Source organism: Equus caballus, chromosome 8, assembly GCF_041296265.1.
Source record: "Equus caballus isolate H_3958 breed thoroughbred chromosome 8, TB-T2T, whole genome shotgun sequence".
NCBI lineage: Eukaryota > Metazoa > Chordata > Mammalia > Perissodactyla > Equidae > Equus > Equus caballus.
The window spans coordinates 7,749,689-7,774,766 of NC_091691.1; the positions used below are offsets into that span (position 1 = coordinate 7,749,689).

General features: G+C 51.5%; 1 protein-coding gene across 4 annotated transcripts in view; it reads left to right on the top strand.

Moving 5' to 3' along the window:
* The first annotated feature begins 1,025 nt into the window (after positions 1-1,025).
* The window catches only part of TBC1D10A (TBC1 domain family member 10A), a 30,686-nt gene continuing 6,633 nt past the window's right edge, over positions 1,026-25,078 (top strand). The window contains exons 1-4 of one of the 4 annotated variants that reach the window (XM_070276219.1): positions 2,220-2,470; positions 2,745-2,872; positions 20,202-20,301; positions 24,606-24,713. In XM_070276219.1, coding sequence (XP_070132320.1) covers positions 2,790-2,872; positions 20,202-20,301; positions 24,606-24,713 — 291 coding nt within the window. In that variant the 5' untranslated portion in view covers positions 2,220-2,470; positions 2,745-2,789. Of the gene's footprint in view, positions 1,278-1,474; positions 1,775-2,219; positions 2,471-2,744; positions 2,873-20,201; positions 20,302-24,605; positions 24,714-25,078 lie in introns of those variants that run through there. The other 3 variants (XM_070276220.1, XM_023646863.2, XM_023646862.2) reach the window with 3 other exon arrangements.

Below are 25,078 nucleotides of genomic sequence, written 5' to 3' on the forward strand. Positions count from 1 at the left end.
AACTATGAGGTGCTAGACTTAGTTGAGGGGCTATCATGGCTCCAAGACTTGACAATTCCTGGGGTCGGAAGTAGGCTGCTGGGAGCTAAGTCTGTGTAACTACAATTGGTCCATGCCTCCCAGTATAAGCTGTTGGTAAGAGCTAGGCTCAAACCCTGGCTCTGCCACCAGCTAGTTCTGGGACCTTAGGCAGCTGACTTCACTTCCCTGCACCTCAGTTTCCTTAACTGTAAAATGGGACTAATAATAATACCTACCCTGTTGCTCAAAGATTACGGGATGGTGTGACCAATTTGGAAAACAGCTTGCCAGTTCCTCGAAAGGTTAAACAGTTACCATGTGACCCAGTAATTCCCACTCCTAAGTATTTACCCAAGAGAAGTGGAAATATATGTCCACACAAAGGCTTGTACCCAAACGTTCATAGCAGCATTATTCGTAATAGCCCCAAAGTGGAAACAACCCAAATGACCATGACAGACGAGTAGATAAACAAAATGGGGTATATCTATATGATGGAATATTGTTCAGCCATAAAGAAAGGAATGCAGTACAGTACTGATAAGATGCTGCAACATGGATGAACCTTGAAAACTATGCTAGGTGAAAGAAACCAGACACAAGGGCCACACATGGTATGATTCCGTTCACATGAAATGTCCAGAATAGGCAAATCTATAGAGACAAAAAAGCAGATTAGTGGTTGCCAGGGACTGGGGGAGGAAGGATGGGGAGTGACTGCTAATGGATAGGAATTTCTTTTTGGGGCTATGAAAATGTTCTAAAATTAGATTGTGGTGATGGTTGCACAACTCTATAAATATGCTTAAAACCATTGAATTATACACTTTAAACGGGTGACTTTTATGGTATGTTAATTGTATCTCAATAAAGTTGTTGGGAAAAAAGATTACAAGAGAAAGTAGATAGAACTTGGGGCAGTGAGTGGCTTAATGAACTGTTGGTCATTCTTATTAATTAGATCTCCCATGAGCTAATTTAAAGCCCCGAAAGTACAGAGCTGGGGAAGAGGCTGCCCAATTTCTGGCTCAGCCTGGGTTTTTAAGCCGCTGAGTGTCCCTGGGGGAGTCCTGAAAGCCCTTCAAAATGAATGGGTGAAACAATCCCCACCCACGTCCCTGGGGTCTCGCGAGGAGCGAGGCCTCAGGAGGCGGATGCGGAATCCCCAGCGGACGCCCTCGGCCTCTGCCTGCGCGGCGCTGCAGGTGACTGGCCGGGACGGGGCCAACCCGGAAAGGCCGAAAGAGCTCGTTCAGGTGAGCTCTCGTGATTGGCAGCCCGCGGAGGAGGGCTCGGGTGACGGCTTCCCCGCCCCCTCACGTCGGGCCGGTTGGCGCCAGCTGGGGGGAGGTAGGCGGGCCCCAGGGTCCGCGGCGCCCATTGGGCGTGGGGGGAGCTCCCGGGGAGGGCCTAGGGCCCCGCCCCCGCCCCGGTGGCGGCCAATGGGCGCGGCGCGGGGGCGGGGCGTCGGTGGCGTCGGCGGCGGCCGTGCAGCTGAGGTGGCTGGGGTGGCCGCTGAGGCTGAGGCGGCGGGCGCGGCCGGGATGGCGAAGAGCCGCGGAGAGAACGGGCCGCGCGCGCCCGCGGCCGCGGGGAGCCTGTCGGGGACCCGGGAGAGCTTGGCCCCGGGCCCCGACGCCACAGCCGCCGACGAGCTCAGCTCTCTCGGCTCCGACTCAGAGGCCAACGGCTTCGCCGAGCGGCGCATCGACAAGTTCGGCTTCATCGTGGGCTCCCAGGGCGCCGAGGGCGCGTGAGTAGCTCCGGGGCTCGGGGCCGGGGGCCGGGCCGCGCGGGACGACTCGACGCGGACACAGCCGCCCTCAGGACGGACCGACAGGCCCCCCTCCCGACCGGGAACGGCTGACTCCTGTCCTGGCCCCACCCCCCCTTCCCCTCCCGCAGACCGACCCGCCCCTCGCCCGCGAGCCTACTTCCGACATGGGGACAGACAGGCCGGGACAGACAGACAGGAGGGTGGGTGCCTTTCCCCGGCCCCCGCCCCGCAGGCAGACGGACCTGCCCCCAGGAAGGGCCGGCAGTGTCCTTCCCAGCTGCGGGACAGAACGACAGACACCTGTCCCAACCCTCCTGCTGCCCCCGCGGCCTTCGGGCTGATTGGCTGTGCCCCCGCAGACACGGGCTCGCAGACGGCCGCCCCTCCCCCCGGGCATTCTCCATCCCCCGCGCCCCGCGCGCCCACAGGCCCCTGGGCTCTCCGCCCCACCACCCACGCCAGGGGACACCTCGGCAGACTTCGAGGGATGACTGCCCCGCCCCACCCCACCCCACCCCGCGTCAGGACACTCAGGCCTTACCTCAAGGCACACAGACCTCCCGATGGACTGACAGGCCCCCGCCCCGGACAGACAGTCCCGTCCCCACAAGGAAGGGTCAGAGAGTGCTCCCTGCCCCCTCAGAAGCAGATTCCTCCTGTCAGTGGCAACAGGTGGGCAGACACGCCCCTTCCCAGTGCCCACAGGGTGACAGTGCCCCCCTCACAGGACAGTCCCTCCGCTCGCTTTGCGTGTGCTGTGGAAACGCGCCCCTCCCCCAAAACACAGCCAGGGGCGGGCAGGGAGGCAGCAGGTCCCTGCCGGTGGCTCACCCGGCGCCCCACCCGCAGGGCCCCAGGCACAGCTGGCAGGCAGAGAAGGGGGAGGCAGGGGAGCAGGCCTTCCCTCCGGGCTGGGCACATGGGGCAGCTGCACTCTGACCCACAGGACCACAGAGATCGTCTGGGTGGGCCGGCGGTCCCCCTAGGAGAGATGGACCCCAACCCCACTCCCATCCCGGCTGTCCTGTCACACGAGACCAGCGCTCTGCACAGGACTGACAAGCCTCCCTCACGGTGTGCCTCCCCTTCAGCAGAGACTGCCCGCACTGTCCCTTGTGGGGGCCCACAGGACTCAGCCATGCCCCTGCTCCAGAGGGTCCTCCCTCCCCTTCTCTGACCTGTTGTGACTGCCCAGGGCTCCTCCAGCCTCTCTTATGACTTATGGAATTGAGTCGACCATCTGTAAGAACCCCACCCCACACAAGGAACCCCATAAAGGTCACTTGTGGGATTTCCCCAGTCCCAAAGCCTCATTTTCTCCAGGCCTCCTTCTCCTTTAGAGAAATGTAGGCCCTTCCCCGAAGGAGAGTTCTCTCCTACCCACTGGATCTGTCTCCTCCAGCCTCTCCCCACTTGCTCACAGCAGGCGCAGGCTAAGCCTATCCAGTCCAGAACTCAGAGAGTACCCTGTATTCTGATCCCGCACCCTGACTTGATGCTTTGTCACAGTTCCCCAGGCATTAGCTTGTCAGAACCCAAAGGGGATTTAGGGTATATTTTTGAATTGAAGAGCAGTCACCAGGAATCAGGGCCCTGGGAAGGAAGGGTTCTTGAGAAGAGGGAAAAAGTTGCCAGTTGCATTCATGGGTGTTTGGAAGGAAGAGCCCAGATTTGCTGGTGAGTTCTAGGAGATAAGAATTTGTGGTACATACTTATCAGCTAGTTAACCAGAACTCAGGGTATAGAGTAGTGTGATATAGTGGTAAGAAGCGAGACTTAGGAAAAAATCACACTTGCTGGATGTGAGACCTTGGGCAAGATCCTGAATCTCTGAGCCTGTTTACTCACTGAAAAGGGCAACTGTAACTCTACTTCCAGGATTACTGCGGGGATTAAATGAGATCAGCTATGCAAAGGTGCCTAGCACAGTGCCTGGCACAAGTAGTGCCCAGAAAATATCAGTTTCCTTTCTTTTCCTTCTAAGGGTCTGAGAATTGAGGAGAAAAATGAGGGCATACCTCTGGTATTTGTGGACAGAGAGAGGCCTCAGTGGGAGCAACTCCCTTTGGCTGTAGTCCCCAACCAGACGGCCAGACATCTGTCTTCCCCACCCTCCAACCGCAGACCCAGGCTTTGCAGATGCCCTCTGCATCACTGGTGTCTGTAGGGCTGGGGCTGAGGTGGGATCCCAGGTCCTGTCTTCTCTCCCTGCCTCACTTTCTTGACTCCGTTGGTCAACCTAAAATCTTTGGTGTCTGAAAGCCTGAATGATCCCTGATGAGTTTATATTGTGGTTCCAAAAAAAGCCGAAAGTAAGTCTCTGCTCAAGGCTATAAGAGAGGAAGTTATGGGACGTTTCAGGGTGACCGCCCTGAACTCAGTCTTGTGGTTGAGGGCTAGGAGTCCATGTGCTATTCCAGAGAAGTGAAACATTAGCACTGATGGCTGCAGTGGAGATCACAGGGACTCTGGCTCCAGATTAAAGGTCCATTTCAGCCACCCTGGGCCAAAGGTTGTCTCAAGATGGTCAGTTTTGGCAGTTGCTGGGGTCTGGGGGGATGGGGAAGAAAGCAGATCAGAGGCGAGCCGCTCAGATGACTATTCGGTGCCTGGCATGAGTAGATCATAAAATCATAGACTGTTTGAGCTGGAAAAGATCTTAAGAAATTGACCAGTTTAGCCCTTACTTATACAGATGAGGAAACTAAGGCCCAGAGGGGAGAATAACCTGCTTAAGATCACACAACATATTATTGGCAGAACCAGGACTTGAACCCAGGATTTCTGACTCCTAGTCAGGACAGTTTCCACTGTCTTCACTATCCGTTAGTATGGCCTATGGCCCCAGCAGAAAGTCAGGCGCCAGAGAGGTAGAACAGAAGTTTCCTAGCAGAACCTTCCTATCCTCACTCTCTCTGGCTTAACTCAGCACCTTTGACTCCCTCAGCAATGTAGGAAGCTAACAGGGATAACCTAGCAAGGTTAAGAGTGTGTTGTCATTACCAGTCCATTAGACTGATCAGCTTCAGGGCTGGGACCAGGCTTATTCACCTTTTCCCCTCAGGCCTGCAGAGAAGTAAACGCACAGTTAATATTTATTTACTGAATGAGTTTTACTGACAGATATTTCAAGTCAGAAAGCTGAAAGTGACCTTAGAGATGGTCATCATCATACAGATAGGTAAACTGAGGCCTGAGAGAAATTTTTAGCCTTACCTCTTCAGTCTATTAGGAGCAAAGCCAGGAAGTGAATCCAGAACTCCTGATTCCCGGTCCTAGGCCCTTTCCACTTCTTCAGTTTGTCTTTTGAGCCTACTCTTCAGGGAACCTTTGGTGGGCCCGAGATGGTCCCTGCCCACTCTTAAGCAGTAGCCAGTAAGTGAGGAGAGGCAAGAAAGCAGCCAGTCAGCGAAGGGTCCTGCAGTAGCGTGAGCACAGACAGGGATGCTGGCAGCATTAATTCTTGTGGCTTGGCTGGGGACTGAGCTGGTTGTTGAAGCCCAGGAAGGACCAGAGGAGAAGAAAGAAGTGTTCTCAGCAGGGAAGGGTGGGAGGAGTGATATTACTGTTCCTAATACTTTAGGGTAAAAAGAGCAGACCTGTTTGGGGCTGGCAGGGCAGGGGAGCGGGCAGGGGTCCCTTCTGCAGCATAGAGGAGGTGATCAGGAAGGGAAAGAAGGCTATCAGTTGGATACCGGGTCTCCTTGCCTGAGGGAGATGGCCTGAGAGGTGAGTCCCTGACCTCCCTTTCCTTTTCCCGTGCGATTGCCAGGACTGACCTCCTAAGGCTGGAGCTTCCCATCCACCCTTCAGTCTGCTCAGTGCTGCAGGCCAGATGAGATGAGGAGCTATGCTCTCTGGGATCCCGTGGGTGTTGGCTTCCTGTTAGGGGAGAGAGGGATCTGAGCTGGGCCCAGGGAGAAACATCTGGAACAGCAATACTGTCTTCTCTTGATTCAGTTCCCCTGTCCCCTGGGCCCTCCACTACTCCTAGCCAACCTTGGCAGCCCTATGACTTTGGAAATCGTAGAATTGCCTTAATTGGCATTCCTATAGTTTGGTCTGTGCCAGTTTTTGTTGGGGTGGGGCCAGGGCCCTCCTGGCAGGCCAGAGCCTGCCTCCCTGCCTTCTCACTATCTTCTCCAGTTTATAAGCTCAGAGCATCCTCTTTTTTTGAGCTATTCCAGTTCCCAGGAGAGCATGGAGCTGGCAGTGGAGTGGTCGCTGGGGAGCCCATCTGGAAGGAGGCAGCTGCGCATGTGGGGCCCTGGTCTGTGACTCGGGACTACAGGCCCTCCATTTTCTCTCCTCCTTCTCTTCCTCCAGCTTCAAAGGAAAATCCGGTTTGATGGCCCTTTAGGTGTTCTAGGGCCTCAGACAAGACTTGACTTGGTGAAGGAGGGGGCCAGCACACCAGCTGCTGCCCTGGGAAGGTGCCTGTGTGTCCGCCTGCTAGGAAATCCTAAGCTGTGGGAAATAGATAAGGCGGTGGGGCCTGCATGATGTTTTGTCCTCCCAGCATCTGGGTTTGAAATAAGACCTCCATTGGTCCAGTGAGTCCTGGCTCTGGTCCAGCCACCCATTCAGTTTACACTGAGATGGGGGAAAGAAGGCGTGCTGTGCTCCCTCCTCACAAGCTCGGAGTCCGGCTATCTGTGTGACCTTGGACGTGTTTCTTCACTTTTCTGAGTCTCAGTTTCTCACTGTGAAATGGTTATGATTTTACTCACTTTGCAGGGTTGTTGTGAGACTTAAATAAACTAATGTTTGAAAAAAGCCTGGCACACAGTAGGTACTAAATGAATGTTTTTCTTCCTCTTAAAGACTGGAGTAGCTAGTAGTCCTTTCTTTTCATTTTCTGCTTTCCATCTCTGGCTGTGATAATGAGTGTCATCCCCTGTGGGCAGGAGTGAACTCTAACCAATGGTGAACTCTCACTTTCGCCCAAGAGGGGTGGTTATCCCCACTCTGTAGATGAGCACACCGAAGAAGAGTACCCAAGGTTTGTCAGCTGGTAAATGGCAGAACTGGGACTAGACTGTTTCTCGACGCTGGATTCAGTGACTAAGCCTTGCTAAGGTGGGAAGAGGCAGGGTGCCGGGTGCTCGCCAGTCCCTGAGGTCCACACACCTAGAGCAGGAGTTAGAGCAGGAGTTAGCAGGAACCTGGCTACCTCCCCATTGCAGTGTGGAGGGCAAGGCAGGTCTCAATATAGTGAAAGACCCAGTGAGGAAGATGCCCAGGGAAGCCCTGGAAGCATGGCTCGATCACGCCTGCTCTAGCCCTCCCATAGCCAGAGGCCACACTGCATTGCTCTTGACCCCAAAATACTGCATATAATGGCCATCTGACTTTGATATCCAGTCTGTGCCTTTTGGAAGGAGTATTTCTTTGTAGGTAAGGCAGGGATTAGCTCGCTATACAAGTGAGAAATCCAGTTAGTTAATAATGGAGGAGAAGCCTCATAGCTAGTTAACAATAGAGCCAGATTAGGGAGGGATCCCAGATCTTCTGACTCAGACCATTGCTACTCCAGCTACATGGCACTACCCATGGCACTACATGGCATTCTCTTCCTCACTCCAAGCCAATTGAGCCTCCAGGCCAGGATGCATTGCCCACCAGAGCAGTACCTAGCCATCATCCACCCATTGTCAGTGTCCCTAGCTGATCACTTTCTTTATCCTGCAGGCAGCACACCTGAGGGGGAGGAGGCCTCATTTAGCTGCTTTGTCTGCCCCTGGCAAATCTGCTGCTATCCTGGACCCAGGGACCCTCCCTGACAGAAAACTGTCCTAGCTGCTCTACTGGCAAACCTAAGCTCCTGATGCTTTACCTGCTTAGAGGCCCCCCTATCCAGGATTTCAAGGCAGCTGCCAACTTTGGCTTTCCTTATCTTTCTCTTTCCCTTCTCCATCCCACCCACCCCAGCCCATTCCATACCCTGTCCAGCTCCTCAGAGGCTGTCACAGCTTAGCTGTTTGTTGCTCTTCAGATAGGGAAGCAGGCATCAGACTCAGGAGCCTGGGAGAGAAAGCAAGGCTTACTTTGGCCAGCTTAGCCTTCTTAGCAGTGAGCTTATTTACCATACATTTATTGAGCACCTACTCTCCCAGCCCTTGTGATTGGGACAAGGGATACAGAACTGAACCAGACATCTGTGTCTTGTTGCCCTCAAAGGGTTCACAGACTGATTAAAAAAAAGGGAACCACAAACAAATCATTACAATGTTGAGCAGTAAAGGCTATAATTGAGATGTGTGGTTGCTTTGGGAATATATAGGAAGAAGCAGCCAGCTGTGCCTATAGGAGCCCAGAAAGAAGTGGCATTTGATCCAGGGGTCAGAAGGAGTAAGAAAGGGCATTCCTTTGGATGGGAGGGGACTCATGTACAAAGTTCCCCCAAAAGCCAGCTATTTGAGAAATGTGGTGTGCCAAGAGCAGAGGTGACAAGAAGAGTGGGAGGCAGGAGGATGATGTGAAGCAAGAGGAGGCTAGGAAAGGAGGTTGGGCAGACCTTGCCTAGCCTCGAATGTCAGACTGAGGCTTCCTGTGTTTCATCAAGATCAGTCTGCTGCTGGCATGGAAGATGGCATAAAGATGAGCTGGACTGCAGGCAGTGAGACCAGTTGGGAGAGTTCAAGACAGCCCAAAAGGGCTATGGAGAGGCCCGGAAGAGGTCTAGAGCTGTGAGGATGAAGAGGCCAACAAATCAGTAGGACTTGGTGCCTGACTGACTGTGTGGGCTGACAGGGAGTTGGGAAGGATTAGGACAAGCTGAAGTGACCCTGGCCTGTCACAGAACCCTTCTTGGGGCCTTCTGGCCACAGAGAGGGAAAGCCAGCTGTGACTTTCCTCTGAAGTAGACATTGGGCCACTGCTGACTCTGCTTTGTCACATCCCTGGGCTCCCCAAGGTGCCTGACCTGGCTGGCACGCCCAGAGCACATCAAGGAGTTCTTTGTCTCTCCAGTAGGAGAGTGGGTTAGCTGGCCTGGTTCGGAGGGGGTGGGGTGAGTGAAACTGAGCATTGTGGTCTCTCCCTGGTAAACGTATTGGATGGCAAGGAGAGAGGAGTAAGGCCTGAAGGCATGGACAAGCTACCTTGGGCTGGTGTGCAGCTGGGGAAGGTACAGCTTTGGGCACAGAATAAGCTGATCAAGGGGAGGCAGATGGTAGCTGAGGGCTGGCTTGACCTCACCGCAGGTCTTTATTCTGTTCCTGGAGTTGGTGCCTTAGCTGGGTCAGGTGGAAGCAAGTCCGGTGCCTATGAGAAGGCAAACCCATCAGCACTAAGGGGCACCACCAGCCATTTCTCAGAGATGAGAGATTCTGGCTGGAAGTGTGGATTTAGGCTAGTAGTGGGAGAGGTTTCTGAACCAAGCACAGGGGTCAAGGTGCCGGTGCCGGCTCCACCACTGAACATTGTGGCGTGTGCCTTAGACATGTCCCTTTACCTGACCATGGGGCTAATGCTCCCTGTTTTTCATCCAGCACTTACTCATGTGTGCAGCAGTTTGCTAGGCTCAGGGGATAGAGATCTGGTCCTGTCCTCCCAGAATTTATAGCCTAGCAGGGATGTCAGACATTTAACAAGTACATAGTTAAAGGTGTGGCCTGTATACAAAAGGATTGTGCGCATCAAACAAGATAAGTGGATTAGGAATATAGTGTAAACAAAGACTGCTGAACAGGATCAAGAGGCCTGAGTCCTGGGCCTCACTGGGCCCTAACTAGCTGTGTGTGACCTTGAGAAAGTTGCTTAATCTTTCTAAGCCTGAGTTTCCTTCAGATGTAAACTAAGGCAGTTTTAACTGGATAATGTTGAAGAGCTCTTCTGCTTCTGACATTCTGAGACTGACATTGGAGTATATGAAAAGTGCTTTCAGAAGTTTTTCATGAGGTACTACAAGGGGTCGTCCCAGCACAGCCCAACAGAGGCCAATACTTCCAGCATGCTCTGTTCTTCATGTGAGAGGACCTCTCTTGGTGTGTAGACCAGTGGCCTTCATGTGTTTGGAAGTGTAATCAAATCAAAGGAGGCTTTGATTTGTCTAGCTCTTTAGTCTGCTAAGTGCTTTCATTCCCCTTTCTCTCCAGTAATCCTTACAGGAGCAATGGGAAATCAGTAGGGTAAGTTTTATCTTACTCTGTTTACAGACAAGGAAACCAAAGCTGAGCAAGTCATGAAACTGGGCCTGGAACCCAGAATTCCTCCTTCCCACTCTTCTGTCTTACTAAAGCTGGTAGCCACTGTGTGCCCTTTCCTCCTCATCCCTGTTCCAGGCTTAGGACTTCAGCCCAGCCTCAAGTGTCTATACTTCTAGTAGGTTTCTTGAGGTGTTTTTGTAGTTGAGTTGTCATGATGGATGGCATACTTCCTGTCCAGGTACAGCCCCTCTCTTGTACCCCAAGACCAGGCAGGGGGAGCTAGGTATTGAGGGGGCCCAGGAACATAGTGTGGACAATTCTTGTTCCTCCTCAGTGCATTCTGGGCCCTGGACTCTGTGTGTCCAGAAGTGATCCTTTCCAGCCAGCCACTTTTGGAGGATGCTGCTTTTATCCCTTCCCTCTCTATCTTGGTTTCACAAAAAATTAGAACATGAATTTGATCCTAGGAGAGCCCAGGTTCAGAACACCAGCAGACCTGGCTTCAAGTCCTGGCTCTGTCACTTTCTAGCCATGTGACCTCTCTGAGTCTGTAAATGGGCCAGGTGGTAGCATTGGAAGGGAGGTATTATGAAGATTAAGGGAGGCGATGTTGGTAAAGCACCCAAACAGTGTCTGCCACAAAGTAAGGGCTCCATGGTACATGGTGGCTCTTATAACTTGAGTGTGAATTATCCCCTGAGGTTCACTTCAGGTGAGATAACAAGGCAGTATGGAGGTGAACATCCAGATTCACTCACGTGCTCTGCCCACCCACCCTTGGGCCTTGTGGAGAAGGCAGGAGCCAGATCCACTCAGCTTGTGGTCTGGGGCTTTCTGGCCTGCCAGAGCAGGTTGGGGATCCCTCCATCAGTTCCTCACTGAGTCATTTGGAACTGAGTCCTCAGCGACCCTGACTCTGAGGGCTCTGATCTGAAGCCCTGACCTTTCTTCTCTTTGGCCTGTGAAGATAAAACAGAAGTGAGAACAGAGGTGGGTCTCCTGAAAGATTCAACTCAAAGCATGCAACCATAGGGCAGCCTGAGGCCTCTGCCCTCCTGGGTAGTGGCAGTCACTTGGCGAAGGAGTCAGAATTTACTTCATAACTACCACCACTTTCCTTCTATGTTCCTTGTAGACTTTCATCCTGGGCTTCCTGTCCTGACTCTGAATGACTCCCTCCATCTTCCCACCATAGTCACATGATAACACCCTTTCACAGAACAGCCTGCATGGTGAACCAGGCTTCCACCGACACCACCTCATTTAATTCTGTGAGACATACTTATCATCATAATCTCCATTTTACAAAGGCAAACGCCAATCCCAGAGAGGTAAAGTCAGTTGCCAAGCATTACACAGTTTATGGCTCTGAATCCACTAAGCTCCAAGATCCTCGGCAGTAAGGCTTGTGGGCAACCCAGCCTCGTGGCCAGCACTAAGTGCTGGAGTTGATTGGGACAGAGCAGGAGAAGAGTAGGGCTTCTTCACCTCCCACGGCTGTCCTCGCTCACCCTGGGCCTTGGAGAGTTACTGGCTTGCTGAAAACCTGTGTTTCTTCATCTGCAGAAGGGGGTTGATAATTAGAGGACCTACCTCATGGGCTTGATGTCAGGATTAAATGAAATAATGTAAGTTAAGTGCTGAGCACCGTGTCTGGTGCATAGCAAGTGCCTGGTAAGTGTTATAACAGACATGCAGTTATGTTAATTGAATATTGGAATTATAATGTTGTTAAAGGCCATCATCAGGCACATCTGTGCTCAGCCCTTTGCTGGACTTCAAGGAGATCCAGAGCTGGTATCTGGCCAGAGAGGGAGTGCCCTTTATCAAGCACTGTCGGTGCTTTATCCACCTGATCTCAAGGTAGAGAACGGTCTTCCCGTTTCACTGCAGAGCCCGAGGTCGCAAAGCTAATGAATCTCTTGACACATGTTTACTGAGCATTGGCTAGGTACCAGGCTCTGTTCTAGGCCCAGGATACACTTCAGAGAATAGGACCAGCAGAGCCCCTGCCCTCCAGGAGCACACCTTCTTGTGGAATGCTGCCTCAGCAAGGCTGACAGTTGGGTGGAGAAGCCATCCCTACTCTGCTGGATGGTTCACATTCCCCAAACAAGCCGTGCCCTTTTCTGTTAACTTGTGCTTGCTCATACCTAGTCTTCTGCCTGGTGTGCCCTTTCCCCTTTCTCACCCTGGCCACTTCCTGTCACCCTTCAAGGACCATCTCAAAAGTCAACTCTCCTTTAAAGCTTTACCTAAACACCCCTGCTCCCACCCTGGGGGCTTCTCCTAGCTGCCTCCCCCCTTTTTGTTTTTTTGAGGAAGATTATCCCTAAGCTAACATTCTCTGCCAGTCCTCCTCTTTTTGCTGAGAAAGATTGGCCCTGAGCTAACATCCGGACCCATCTTCCTCTATTTTATATGTGGGACGCCTGCCACAGCACGGCTCAATAAATGGGGTGTAGGTACGTGCCCAGGATCTGAATTCGTGGACCCCAGGCCGCCGAAGCTAACCATTACGCCACCAGGCTGACCCCTCCTAGCACCTTCTCCATGCTTCTGTGATAGCACTTCTATGTGTGCTAGTTATTTACTCACCCACCTGTCTCCTCTGCCAGATTGACCTCCTCAAGGGCAGGGACTGTATTTTATTCATCTTTGTAGATTCAGGGCCTGGAACACAGGCTCTAGAGAGAGTGTATGGAATATAATGAGGTGCTTATTGTGTTCTGTTCCTGGAGTAGTTAGGAAAGCTTTTGCAGAGACAAGAGAGATTTCTGAATGAGGCCTCAGACCTCAGAAGATGAGTGGGATGCAATTAGAGTTGGGGTAGGGGTGAGGGAGGGCAGCTCAGAGAGAGGGCCACCTAGAGATAGGGCTGGGGTAAAAAGAGGGAAGTTTAAGGGAATAGGAGAGCCTGAGAGCCAGGGCCTGAGATTTCTATTGGACAAGGAGGGCAGTAGGGAGCCTTAAAGGAATCTGAGCAGAGGAGGGACCTTATATAAACAGTGAGTCAAAACTAGTTTGGTAAGATCTATCAATAAGATCTAGCCATTTGGTAAGGATGGGTGAGGGGGCCATACATGAGTCAGGTTGGTCCCAGGTGCCTGAAGTGAGATTGTGATCTGAGGACCCAGTTGCTGGCAGGCATTTCAAGCACTACTCTCTCTGCCTGGTCAGGTTAGGGTCTTGGGGAAGGGACGTCTTCTATTGAGAATAGTCTCCATACCTCCATACCTCCACAAACCTTCTATTAAGAATAGCCTGCAACTGCAGTTGTCAGGGAGAGCTGCCCTGGGTGTTTCTCTTGTGGTCTCTGCCTTGCCCTAGCTGAGTAGGGGTCAGGGAGAGGGGATTCCTTGCTTTTTAGAGCCAGCAAGGTTGGTACCTAAAGGAACCATTTCTTCCCTCTGACTTTGAGGGGAGTGGAGCTGAGCAGAGTGGAGAGCTGGGCAAAGGCCCAGGGCACCGAGGCCAGTGGAGGGTGGAGAGAACCTGTTTACCGTTGTGCGCTGACCCAGGGCTGGAAGGAGCACAGCCAGGGAATTCCTTATGGGAAAGGGAGGCAGGCGCAGAACTAGCTTGCATTGGGAGTGAGGGAGAGTGAAGCAAGCCAGACTCTCTCTCACTCAGATAGGGAGGCTGGACACTGCCTTCCCCCCAAGCCAGGGGCTACCAGGTCACAGGAGGGAGTGCCAGCCTGCTGCAGACCGTCTTCTTTTTCCACACTGACTCACAGCATGGCCTTGGGAGGATCACTTACTCTCTGCGCTGCAGGCCTCCCTGGCTGTCTGGGGAGGAGGTGGAGTCACTAACACAGGCCTCCCAGTCTGACCGTTGGCCTTTTGCACACCACCAACCCACCCTCTCCTGCATTCCAGTTTCCTATCGTCTGTTATTATGGAGCTGGCATAAAAGCTATTTATACTTTCAGTCATTACCACCTCTTAGGTTAATGAACTCCAGAGGTTGTTATCCAGTGTGCAAAGTAGGTCAGCCTTTTGTTTATCCTCACTTCTTTTTCCAGTTCTGAGTGGGAAGGGGAGCTCCCCCACCCTTCTTGTCCCTGAATCTGTGATTGGCTGTGTTCTCTCTGCACATCCACTTCCCAATTTCCCACACTTTCATCTTGCTCACTCCTGTCCTTCTCAACACAGAGGGTCGTGGTTCTCTGTGTTACAGGGTGGTGGAGAAGAGGGGAGGGAATGTGACAGGTATTGAGGCCCTGTTACATGTGGGGCACTTTATATTTGTTGGATAGTTTAGAGCTCAAGTGCCAGCTTCCACTTCCAGGCTGTGTAACCTTGGGCAGATTACTCAACCGTGTTGAGCTTTAGTTTTCTTGTCTATTAAATGGAGATAATAAAAGCTACTTCCTTGGGGATTTGCGTGCATATGTAGTGCTTGGCAGAGCTGGTACATGGCCAGTCCTGCAATTGTATCAGCTCTTACTGCCTCATGTGATTTTTACCGCTTCCCTCTGAGGAGGTGGCATTGCTCCCATATTTTAGATGGGGAACAGAAGCTCAGAAAGCAGAGCAACCTGCCCCATTTTACACAGCCATAAAGTGGTAGAGCTGGGATCAGAACCCAGGAATTACAGTATGTTTCACTGAGTAAATTACTTAATCTCTTGGGGCCTCAGTTGCTTCATGGGTAAGAAAGGGATAATCCTTCCTTGCCGCGTGTGTATGTGGCTGTGTCTATGGACCAGTTAGATGAGAAAAGAGATGTGAAAGTGCTGGATAAGCTGCAAATACTGATCACCTAATAGCTACCATTTGCTGGCCACTTGCCAGGCTGGGCCCCCATACACATGTATTCCTCATTGCAGCCCTGTAAAATGTGAGGCGTACATTATTGTCCCACTTCAGGATGAAGAAGTTGAGACTTAGTGAGGGCAAATATTTTGCCCATGGTCTCCCAGGTGGAGGAGCTGGAATGGAAACCTAGGTCGGTTGGCTTCAGAGTCCCCACTCTGTTCATTCTCCCCCACACCCCTCCTGACCTCCCCAGTGGTTGAGATGACAAGGATCAATCCTGTGGTCTGTGACCTTGGGCTTTCTGCTGAGGCTGTCTTTCTCTTCCTTTGGACTGATTTGGAGAGTGAGGCTTGGAGGAGGGGCTTAGACTGGTTCCTTGGGATCAAAGTTTATTTTCCACCATTGCATAAAGGGGTCATGGGCACAGGCACCATACTTGGCAGAATTTGCCAACCAGAGGGGCTGAGGTGTGCTTGGGCAGAAAGCAGACGACTGGAAGGACAAGGGGAGAGAGAGCCCTAGCCTGTGGTACCAGTAGCCTGTGGTCTTGTCCCTCTGAACTCTTAGAAGCCTCCAGCTTCTAAGTTTGAGGAGAAGGCTATGGAATTGGGAGCCTGCAAAACTTTGGGTCAGTGGCATGTCACTGCTGCCTTGGGCCATAGAGTGGCACAGCACAGCTAAGCCTCTCTTGGCCTGAGAACCCGACAGAATCTGGGATCAGGTGCTCCCTGGCTCCCCACCTTTGTCTCCTCTGTGCCTCTCTCCCTCAGGAAGGGGCAGCTGGCAAATAGCACATTTCCCAGGCTTGCTGTCTCCAGCTGAGGTTGTGCTTGCAAGCTGTGCCCATCCAGCATATTGGTCTCATTGAGCACTACTAGGTATGGGCAGGCTGCTCACTGGGGCAATCAGAACACAGGAGGAGGAGGTTAGACTGTCTCTAGGGGCTTGGGAGTCAGAGATGGAGCCCTCAGCAGTATCTGAAGAACGTATCTGAAGCACATGAGTCACTGTGGCAGACTATTAGCTTTGTGATTTTCCCCAAATCATACAGCCTCTCTGATTGGGTCAAGTTTTTCATGGGCCAAATGGAAATAGTAATTCATCTATGAGGGATCCACCTCACTTGGCTATTAGGGGCTGTTAGGCAGCAGAGGCTTGTAGATCTGAATGCAGTGCAGCTGAAAATAATGATGTCATGGCGGAAACCAGGCAGGCCCCTGTTGAACACCTGTGAGGTGCATGGTAGGAGTTAGAGAAGTTCAAGACCCAGTCCAGTTAGGAAGGGACAGTGCTGAGCAAGTTGTAATGAAGTGCTCATTTCAGACTTCGTGTCTTGATTCGTTAATGAATTAGTGCTGAAATCAATTTTAGGGGATTGTGACTAGCATTAAAAAAGAAAAAAGAAATAGAATAGAATAATATAGGGGCCGGCCCCGTGGCCTAGTGGTTAAGTTTGTGTGTTCCGCTTCGGTGGCCCAGAGTTTCGCCGGTTCAGATCCTGGGCGCAGACATGGCGCCACTCATCAAGCCATGCTGAGGTGGCATCCCACATGCCACAACCAGAGGCACTCACAACTAGAATATACAACTACGTACCGGGGGGCTTTGGTGTGAAGAAGAAGAAGAAGGAAAAAAAAGATTGGCAACAGATGTTAGCACAGGTGCCAATCCTTAAAAAAAAAAGAATATAGTAATATATAATTAAACTGCTTTGGTACATGTAAGAGTAAACTGTTTCATGAAATATATTAAATATATTTCAGTTAAAATATATATAATCTCAGTAGAAAATCTGTTTCTTACTCTGTCTCAGTTTAAAAACTTTGAGAAATAGTGTTCTAAGTCAAGATGAAGGCCTTCAGGTTGGAGGACAGTTAATGAGATCTGGGCAGGTGTGGAGGCTGAGGGCTTGACCTGCAGGGGCAGAGGAGTCTGGTGCAGGGGTCAGGAGCATGGGCTGTGGAGTCCTAGGCCGTCCTAGGCTTGAGTCCCAGTTCTGTCAGTTACAGGTACATGGCCCTGAGTGAGGCACTTAACCTTACTAAGTCTTGGATTCTACTTCTGTAAAATGGGGAGACTGATATTATGGTAGGGTTATTATGAAATGTACATGAGATAATGTATGTAAAGCATTTAGGAAGAAATTGGTAAATAGGAAATTACGTACAAATGGTAACTACTATTGCTGCTGTCATTTTTGAAGTTGTGGTTTTTATTGATATATTGGGCCCTGAAAGGGTCAATATAATTCTGTGACTTGGAGATGGGAGAAGAAAGAGCATTCCAGGTAGGGACGGGTGGGTGACAAGGGATAAGCACACATGTGCCTGGTGTGAGACTGGTCTGGCTGAGAATTATGCAGCCGTAGAAGGGGGTGTTGAGATTATAGGTAGAAGGTACCAGGAAAATTTTGGCATTACTTGGGGGAGAAAGTTTTAACAGTAAGAAACTTCAACAATAGAGGGACTTCACCTCCTGGAGATAATAAGGCCACATTCCTGAAGGAGTTCCAGCAGAGGCTGGGCCACCAGAAACTGTTCTCATTAGGTTCTTTTGGTTGCAGAGACTCCCTCAGGCCACCTTAAGGAAAGCAGGGTTTTCTTAAGGGTGAGAGAAGCCCTTAGACCTGAAGCATCCCCCATGGGCCATTTGGCCACTTAAACTGGCCATTTGGTCAGCTTTCCTGTCACTAGAATCTGGCACATGCTCTCCCTCCACTGTCAGGAGGAAGCTGCCCCAGGGCCTCTACACCATCACACTGTTTGCCCTGACTCCAGCTTCATATCTTGGCTCCTTCTGGGCATCTTTTGAGGGTCAATTCGCTATGCAGGCTGTTCACTCATATAGGGAAACTGAGGCTCAGAGAGGGCAAGGGGCTTGCCTGGTCTGGAAGGGATTCCTATATCAGACAGCAGTCTGATCAGATGCCTTCTGAGATCCGGACCGACTAGATTGTGAACCTTCTGATTTTCAAAAAATAGGTAGCCTGCATCTCTTCAGGAGCACATCCTGTACGTAAAGAGAGGTCTACCCGCAGTTAGAGAGCATGTGATGTCCTGGGTACTGGGTACAACCAGACCTCCTATGTCTTCCTTCTCACCATCTCCAAGTGGGTTAATCTTCTCTGCTGTTGGAAGAGAAGCTATTCAAATGACCATATTTCTTCAAAATTTTCCAAGTTTAAGGTTTTAAAAAGCAAAATGGATCTTTCAGTTCACATGTACATTTAAAGTAGTGGTAGGTTTTTCATTTGTTTCTGAGAACTTGCCAAATCACTGGTGTAGCTTAAATTCAGTGTCTTAGAATCCAGGAAATATGGTCGTTTGTTTTGTACCCAATTGAAATTCCGGTTTGAGGTTTAATGTTGGGGCTTTGAAATTGCCAAAGCTGTTATCTGGCATCAGTTAAAAAACACTGAACTTAAACTTGTTCCCCTGTGTGTCTGCATTTGGGAAAATGAGTATCTCTGAGGCCCTGAACTCAGATCTTATCAACCAAGACTGACCGGAGGGTTGAGGTGTCAAATGGGCATGTATTTAATCACATGGGAATTCTTTGGAAACTGGTAATCTCAGGCAAAGCCTTGCCCTCTGTGAGCCTCAGTTTTCTCATTTGTTCAGTGGGGAATTGAATCAGATATTATCCACATTCATAACTGCCAGAACTTCCTGTGATTCAGTGTGTGGGCACCCCCTTTCATTTAGTCAACTAGAAGGCTCATCCCCTGACTTGTATAACCTAGTGCTTCGTAGGTGCTAGAAGGCAGCAGAGCCTGTGATGCGTGGGCCTTTGGTTTCCGCTCCCTGGGTGTTTGGAGTGGCCTGGAAACGCATGTCCTTTTGTAAATTACCTGGTCTAAAGGTGTGGTCTCTGCTTTTCTCCTATAAGGGAGGGAAAGGGAATGTCGTCATGCGCTGGTTCTGCCAGGTATGTCTCTCCTCAGCTGTTCAGCTCCAAGGCTGCTCACAGGCCCATGAAGTTCCCCAGATAAAGTGCACTGAAGAAAAGGACCTGCCCTTTTGTGTCTCAGAGGCCTCCGCTCTGCCAGGGCCCCTCCCTCTGCTCTTCCAACCAGTAAAAGTCACAGCAGTGCATTTCCTTCCGGCAGAGAGAGAATCAGAGAATCGAGGCCTGGGCCAAGCCCCAGCCCCACCATGTCCTGTTCCGGAGAGCCTCCTCCCAGCGCCTGAGTGCCTTTGACCCTGCACTCCTTTCTGGGACGTCAGGCAGGACTGAGTGCAGGCTCTTGGCAGGGATCACTCGGATTTGAGTCCAGGTTTTTCCACCGATTTGCTGTGTGACTCTGAGCAAGATACCCTCCCTGGGTATCTTACCTCTCAATACCATCAAGAACTTTTTTAAATGAAAAAAAAAAAAATGACAAAGGAAATTTAAAAGATCCGCAATCCATCACTTTAAAAACAATTTTGAGAGTGAGTATGTGTGTGTAGAGAGATACACATACATTTGTTGTTGTTGTTGTTTTACTAATATTGCCCTGTAGGCTAAATAAGAATGCATATATAGAATGCCCAGCCTACGAAAGCTAGTCTCCTTCTTTTTGCCTCTCAGAGCTATGTGAACCCATGAATTCCCAGGGACTCACTCCTTGGAGGAAGGCCTCTCGCTTGAAGCAGCCTCTGGCTAAGCCAGGGATTTCCGCCCCACCCTGCCTCAGCTGCTTTGGTGCTGGTCTGCCTGCCTGGGGTGGATCTCCACACTGAAGTGTTTTCCCCACGGGCTCTAGTGGGCATTTGGTACCCAGTAGAATGTCAAGGCCATGAGGACCGGGACTTTGTTCTAGTCATAGGAGTGCTTCCCCACAGCCAGCTCAGAAGCCCTGCCCTAGAACAACTCTGGCACAGCTGTGATAGCTGCTCAGTTAGTAGATGTACAAATACAAGTGGTATTTGATGGGGCTTTGAAGTATGTGTAGGATTTTGCTAAGTAGAGACAACTTATAGAGCGTTCCAGCAAAGGGACTGGCATGAGCAAAGGTTGAGAGGTGGGAAAAGGCCAGGGTGTAATTGGGGAAACTATGAGTAACTAGTTTTGCTAGAGTGAACAGGTGAGCATATTATTTCTGTACTCGTTTGACTAGTTTTTTCATCCAACTCTGCACCTTGCATTTAGGCCCTCTGAAGAGGCTGATTTATTGAGACAGACCCAGGATGGGAATGCTTTGCTTTGGTGGACAGACCCAGGCACTCAGGTCTCTGTCCCAGAGAGGCATGGTGACTCCTGGCCCCTTGACTTATTGGGGGAGTAGGCACTTGAACCTGGGGTCCCTCTGGCCTGTGCCTTTCAGGGAGGGGACAGTGTTCCCTCTCCTCTGTGTTAGGGCGTTCGTGAGTTAGCAGCCTCGAAGGGACCTGGAAGGATGCAAGACAGAGGGAAGAATGGAGGCCCAGCCACACTGGTGACTGGGGCCTAAGCCAGGGCCTTTGCTTCTCTTGGCACCTCTGACGGGCCCTGCCTTCTGCTCCACAGGCTGGAGGAAGTTCCTCTGGAGGTGCTGAGGCAGAGAGAGTCCAAGTGGCTGGACATGCTCAACAACTGGGACAAATGGATGGCCAAGAAGCACAAAAAGGTGAGGGGCCCAGCCTTGTGCCTTGTGCTGGGAGTTGGCAGCCTGGGAAGGAAGAAGGAGGAAGTGAATCAGCTTGGAGGAGCAGGGGCTTCTCCAGCTGCCAGCTGCCTTAGGTAACCCCCATCTGCCAGCTCTGAAATGGGAGCAGAAGCAGGCTGGAGGGCAGGGCCAGCCTTCACTTGGTCCTCCTAGATGACTCCAGGCTCATGCAAACTTCGTCCTGGAGTCAAACTTCAAAGCTGCTCTTAGCCAAAAGGATTTACAGGCAGCTTTCCTCCAGCCCTCTTGGAAGAAGTCCTTATTGCTGCTTACCACCTATCAGAGAGGACTTTATAATACTAAGAATAGCTAACGTGTTGAACATTTGTAGAGTGCTGGGCACTTGTCTCAGATAATCCTTATGATGCCCCAGTGAGGTTCGTAGTAGTAGTGTCCCCACTTTATGGATGACCTGCGGAATCAAAATTTGAACCTAGGCAGACTAGTTTTGGTGCTTGTACTCTTCACCATCACAATAAGGGGACTTTACCCGCTAGATTAATTTGATGAGTTCCCTCCCACCTCCTGGCCAAAGCAAAAAGAAAGAAAAGTAACCTCACAGTTTAATGGTCTTATAAAAATGAAAACACCCAGTGGTCCTTGTCTAGGCAGGCTATCTTTAGACACTAACTGTACCACCCCATAAGAATGTCCTTGCCCACCACTCTTAAGTGTGTGTGTTGATGCCCTCGACCACCTTGGCAGGGTGTAGTTACTCCCTGGCCCAGTGGAGCCTTGCCCAGAGCCTCACAGCCAGGGTCTCTCTTCACAAGTTCCCAGTGCACAGAGTGAACTCACTGGCCCACTGTCTTCAGCTGACAGGCCACTCTGGCCCAGGCTGGTACAGCTGGCTGCAGAGCCTAGCAGAAAGCTTGGGACTGAAGGTCAGGTATGGGCTTGACCCCAGCCCCACTGCCTCCCTCTCTTCATGCCCTTGGCTAGCTGTATAACTTTCAGCTACCCTCTCAGCCTCAGTTTCCCTTGTCAAGTGGGAATGACAGTCCTGTTGCAAGGCTCCCACGAGGCAGTAACTATGCTCTGTGCCCATGGGAAGACAGGTGTATCCAGGCCTGGGCACTTTCTTGCTGTTCTGTGTGGGCTTTGGGGCACTTATTTTTTGCTTATTAAAAAATCTTTCTCTTTTTAAGATTTTTGTTTGGTTTTTGTTTTGTTTTGTTTTGTTTTGTTTTTGCTAAGGAAGATTCACTCTGAGCTAACATCTGTTGTCTATCTTCCTGTTTTTTTGCTTGAGGAAGATTAGCCCTGAGCTAACATCTCTGCCAGTCCTCCTCTATTTTGTCTGTGGGTCACCGCCACAGCATGACTTGACAAGTGGTGTAGGTCTGTGCCCAGGATCCGAGCCTGCGGACCTAGGCCACCCAAGTGGAGCATGCTGGACTTAATCACTTGGCCATGGGCCCAGCCCCTTTAAATTATTTTTATGGCAGCATTCCTCAATTGCTTCTTGCCTAACTCTGGGATCTGTTTTCCTGCCTCCTTATCTCTCAGGCTCTTACCCTGAGCTTCAGCTCCCTCTCCACTGTCTGTTGTAGTAACTAGTGGCTGGCAGGGACAGTGGCTCTGGCCTTCTTGCTACAGCCACCCTTGCAAATGGGGATTCCAGATGGGAGCCTTGGGGAGCTCCTCTCCGCAGAGCAGCCAGCACCACTTCCTCTTCCCCTTTGTTTCCCTGGCACTGTGGTTAGAGGCTATGGGCTACCCCTACCCAGCAGGGCCACCACAAGAGGCTTCACCCCACCCTACGCAGAGGCCCTAGCCCTCTCTTCTTCTCCTGTTGCCTCAGCTGTAGCCACACTGGCCCTAGGAGCTCTTCCTGGCTGGCTGTGCAGGCTTGGGCTCTCCTGTGGTCAGGAAGTCATGGCACAGGAAGGATAATACCTGTTTCAGGAAGTGGGTCCAGACCCACCACTTCTTGTGGACTCATCCTGAGTCCCCCGGAGCGTGGGCCCAGCCCTGCAGGGAGGCAGGGCTGGGGCTGGAATGCTGTCTTCCCCTGTAGGGCTCTGCTCAAGCTGTGGCCCTGCCTCCTAGAGTTCAGCTGGCAGGGTGTGGCCTCATTCAACTGTCATCAGAGACCTCCTTTCCCATGGTAATCCCTTATTCTTCTTGTTTGCCAGCATTTTCTCACTTTATCCTTACTGGTCCCTCCCTATCATTGCCTCCTCCCTAAAGCAGGCAGGTGGAGATTGCCATTTCTAGCAGCACTGTGCTGAGGGGGATTCCTGAGGCCAGAGTGGGAAAGGCTGGCTGTACTCCTGGCTGTCACTCCCCAGCCCTGGGCCTGAGGACGGTGGGGCCTTTTTGAGAACCTTAGTGGACTGAAGGTGTTCCTGGGCAAATATGACAGGGGGCTATGATGATGTGGGGGCTGGCTCGGCTGAGCTTGGCCCTGGGGAGATCCTAAAGGATCTGTGGCTCTGGGCCATACTGCATCCCTTTGCCAAAGCCTGCCCAGACCAAGTGACTTCCTTAAAGAGACCCTTGTCCCACAGCAGCAGGAAACTGTTCCCAGAGTCTGGGGCAGTTCTCTTCCACTTCCTTCCTCTTCCCACTTTGCAGGCAGTCCCAGAAGCTTGAGCTTGGCTCCTGTGACCAGCCACTCTGCTCTTCCCCCACTGCCCTCAGCCTGTCTCCTTCCTGGTCGTTTATTTTCTCTGACCCTTGGAAAGTTTTCTCTGGTTTGCACTGGTCATCAGGAAGGCTGGGCCGTCTGTGCTGCCTCCTCTGAGAGTTTCCAGCGGGACTGTTTGAGGGGGTTTCCAGGGAGGGGAGGTTAGGTGTAAGCCCAAGGCCCTGGGGCTTCTGTGTCAGACATCCTTCTGTGATGGAGAGGTGGAGAAGAAGCCATCCTTTACTGAACACAGACTGTGTGTCAGGCCCCATGCTAAGTATGCTTTTTTCCCCTTCTAATAGAATCCTAAATATTATTCTGATCTTACCATAGATGAGAAATGATTGGCTGAAAGTCAGTGCTGGATTCAAACCCACATCCAGGTGCTCTTCCCACTGCCCTGAGCTCCCATCTCCTTCATCCCAGGCCAGGCTGCTTACTGCAGGGGCTGAGAGGAGTGTCGGTGGCCAATCCCCAGCCCTCCGTTCTATAGGAGTGGTGCCTCTGCCTTTGCCCTCACTCTTCTTGACCCTTGACTTGAGGTCAAGGAGGACAATCAGGGAAGCTGCCTCAGAGCCTCATTCCCCTCTAAGCCCAGGGGGAGTTGCCTCCTCGCCCCAGCTCGAAGAGGCCAGTGAAGTTGAAAGTGCATGGGGCTTGATCCTTTTAGCCTGTGCTGCTGTAGCTAGGAGGTAGCAGGGTCCCTGATATTTTTCCTTGACCTTAATATTTTTCCCACTCTTAGCCTCAGTTTCCCCATTCATAAAAGACATGGTGGTTTTTTAAACTTGGTTTTGGCAGTGGAAGCCTTTCTCTGATAAAAACAGCTAGCACGTGAATTGAGCACTAGCTCTGGGTCATGAGCTATCCCAAACACTTCCTCCCTCACCTCTTGCAGTCTGTGAGTGGTGGGGAATACCTGAGCCATTTTAGCAAAGGCTGGGATCAGGACTTGCACCCAGGCCAGCTGCCTTTGCTTCAGGCTGGTGATCATGGGAGTTGAGGACCAGGGAGAGCAGAAGAAGGGATTCTTGACCAGAACAAAGAGGGAGCCATTCTGATCAGCTCCCATCTTCCTTGTGAGTTCTGCCAAGATCTCTCCTCTCTAGGCTGGCTGTGTCCTGCCGCACAGCTGCTTAAACAAACACCCCTGTGAAAGTGCCTGGAGCCACATCTCTGAGCACATTCTCAGTCATCTCATGAGCTACACTGCCTATGGCTGTAGCCGTACACTGCACCCTGCAGATCCATTCCCAGTGACATCCCGTGAGGCTCCTCCAACTTGTGTGGTTCCATTTCGATTCAGAAAATGGTGATGGGGATTCAGAATTCTGTGGTAGACCTCAGGAATACCTGTGTTGTCACTGGAGCAGGGGATGTGGGGATTCTGCCATCACCTGGTGGCAGCATATCTAATTCTAGTCACACTCCACTGCCCCCACTGCCCACACCCAAATCATAGGATCTGCATTTTAGCAACAGTAAGAAAGTTTTCTTTTCTCTCCTTTTCTATTCTTGCTATTTTACTCACCAAAGGCTCGCCAAACACCAGCTCAGGGGCTAGGTTGGCATGCAGCCTCTGGGGGAACTACCCGAGTAGATGCACGGACACAGCCTTCCCTTTGACTTTCAGATCCGTCTGCGGTGCCAGAAGGGCATCCCACCTTCTCTGCGGGGCCGTGCTTGGCAGTACCTGTCAGGAGGCAAGGTGAAGCTGCAGCAGAACCCTGGAAAGTTTGACGTGAGTTGCCCTTCCTTCACCCTGCCCTTCCTTCCGCGTCTCTTGGCGTCCTCTCCATGGCAGTGATCCTACATGTGCTCACCTGGACCTCAGCAGTCTGAGTGATGATGTAACCACCCATCAAGTGCCCAACTGCCCATTCCAGCTTTCTCTTAACAACTACTCAGGTTTGCTTTCTTGGACTCAGTGGGCCACCTCCCAGCCCTTGGCCGTCAGGAGGGGATACCCAGACCACTTCCCTGACTGCCTTGGGCCCTGTGCTCTGGGCCTTTGGGGGCCTGCATAGCAGGACCACAGAACCCTTAATGCTTCCTGGTTTCCCATCCTCTACTCTTTCTCCTCCCTGGGCCAAGCTCGGCCAAGCT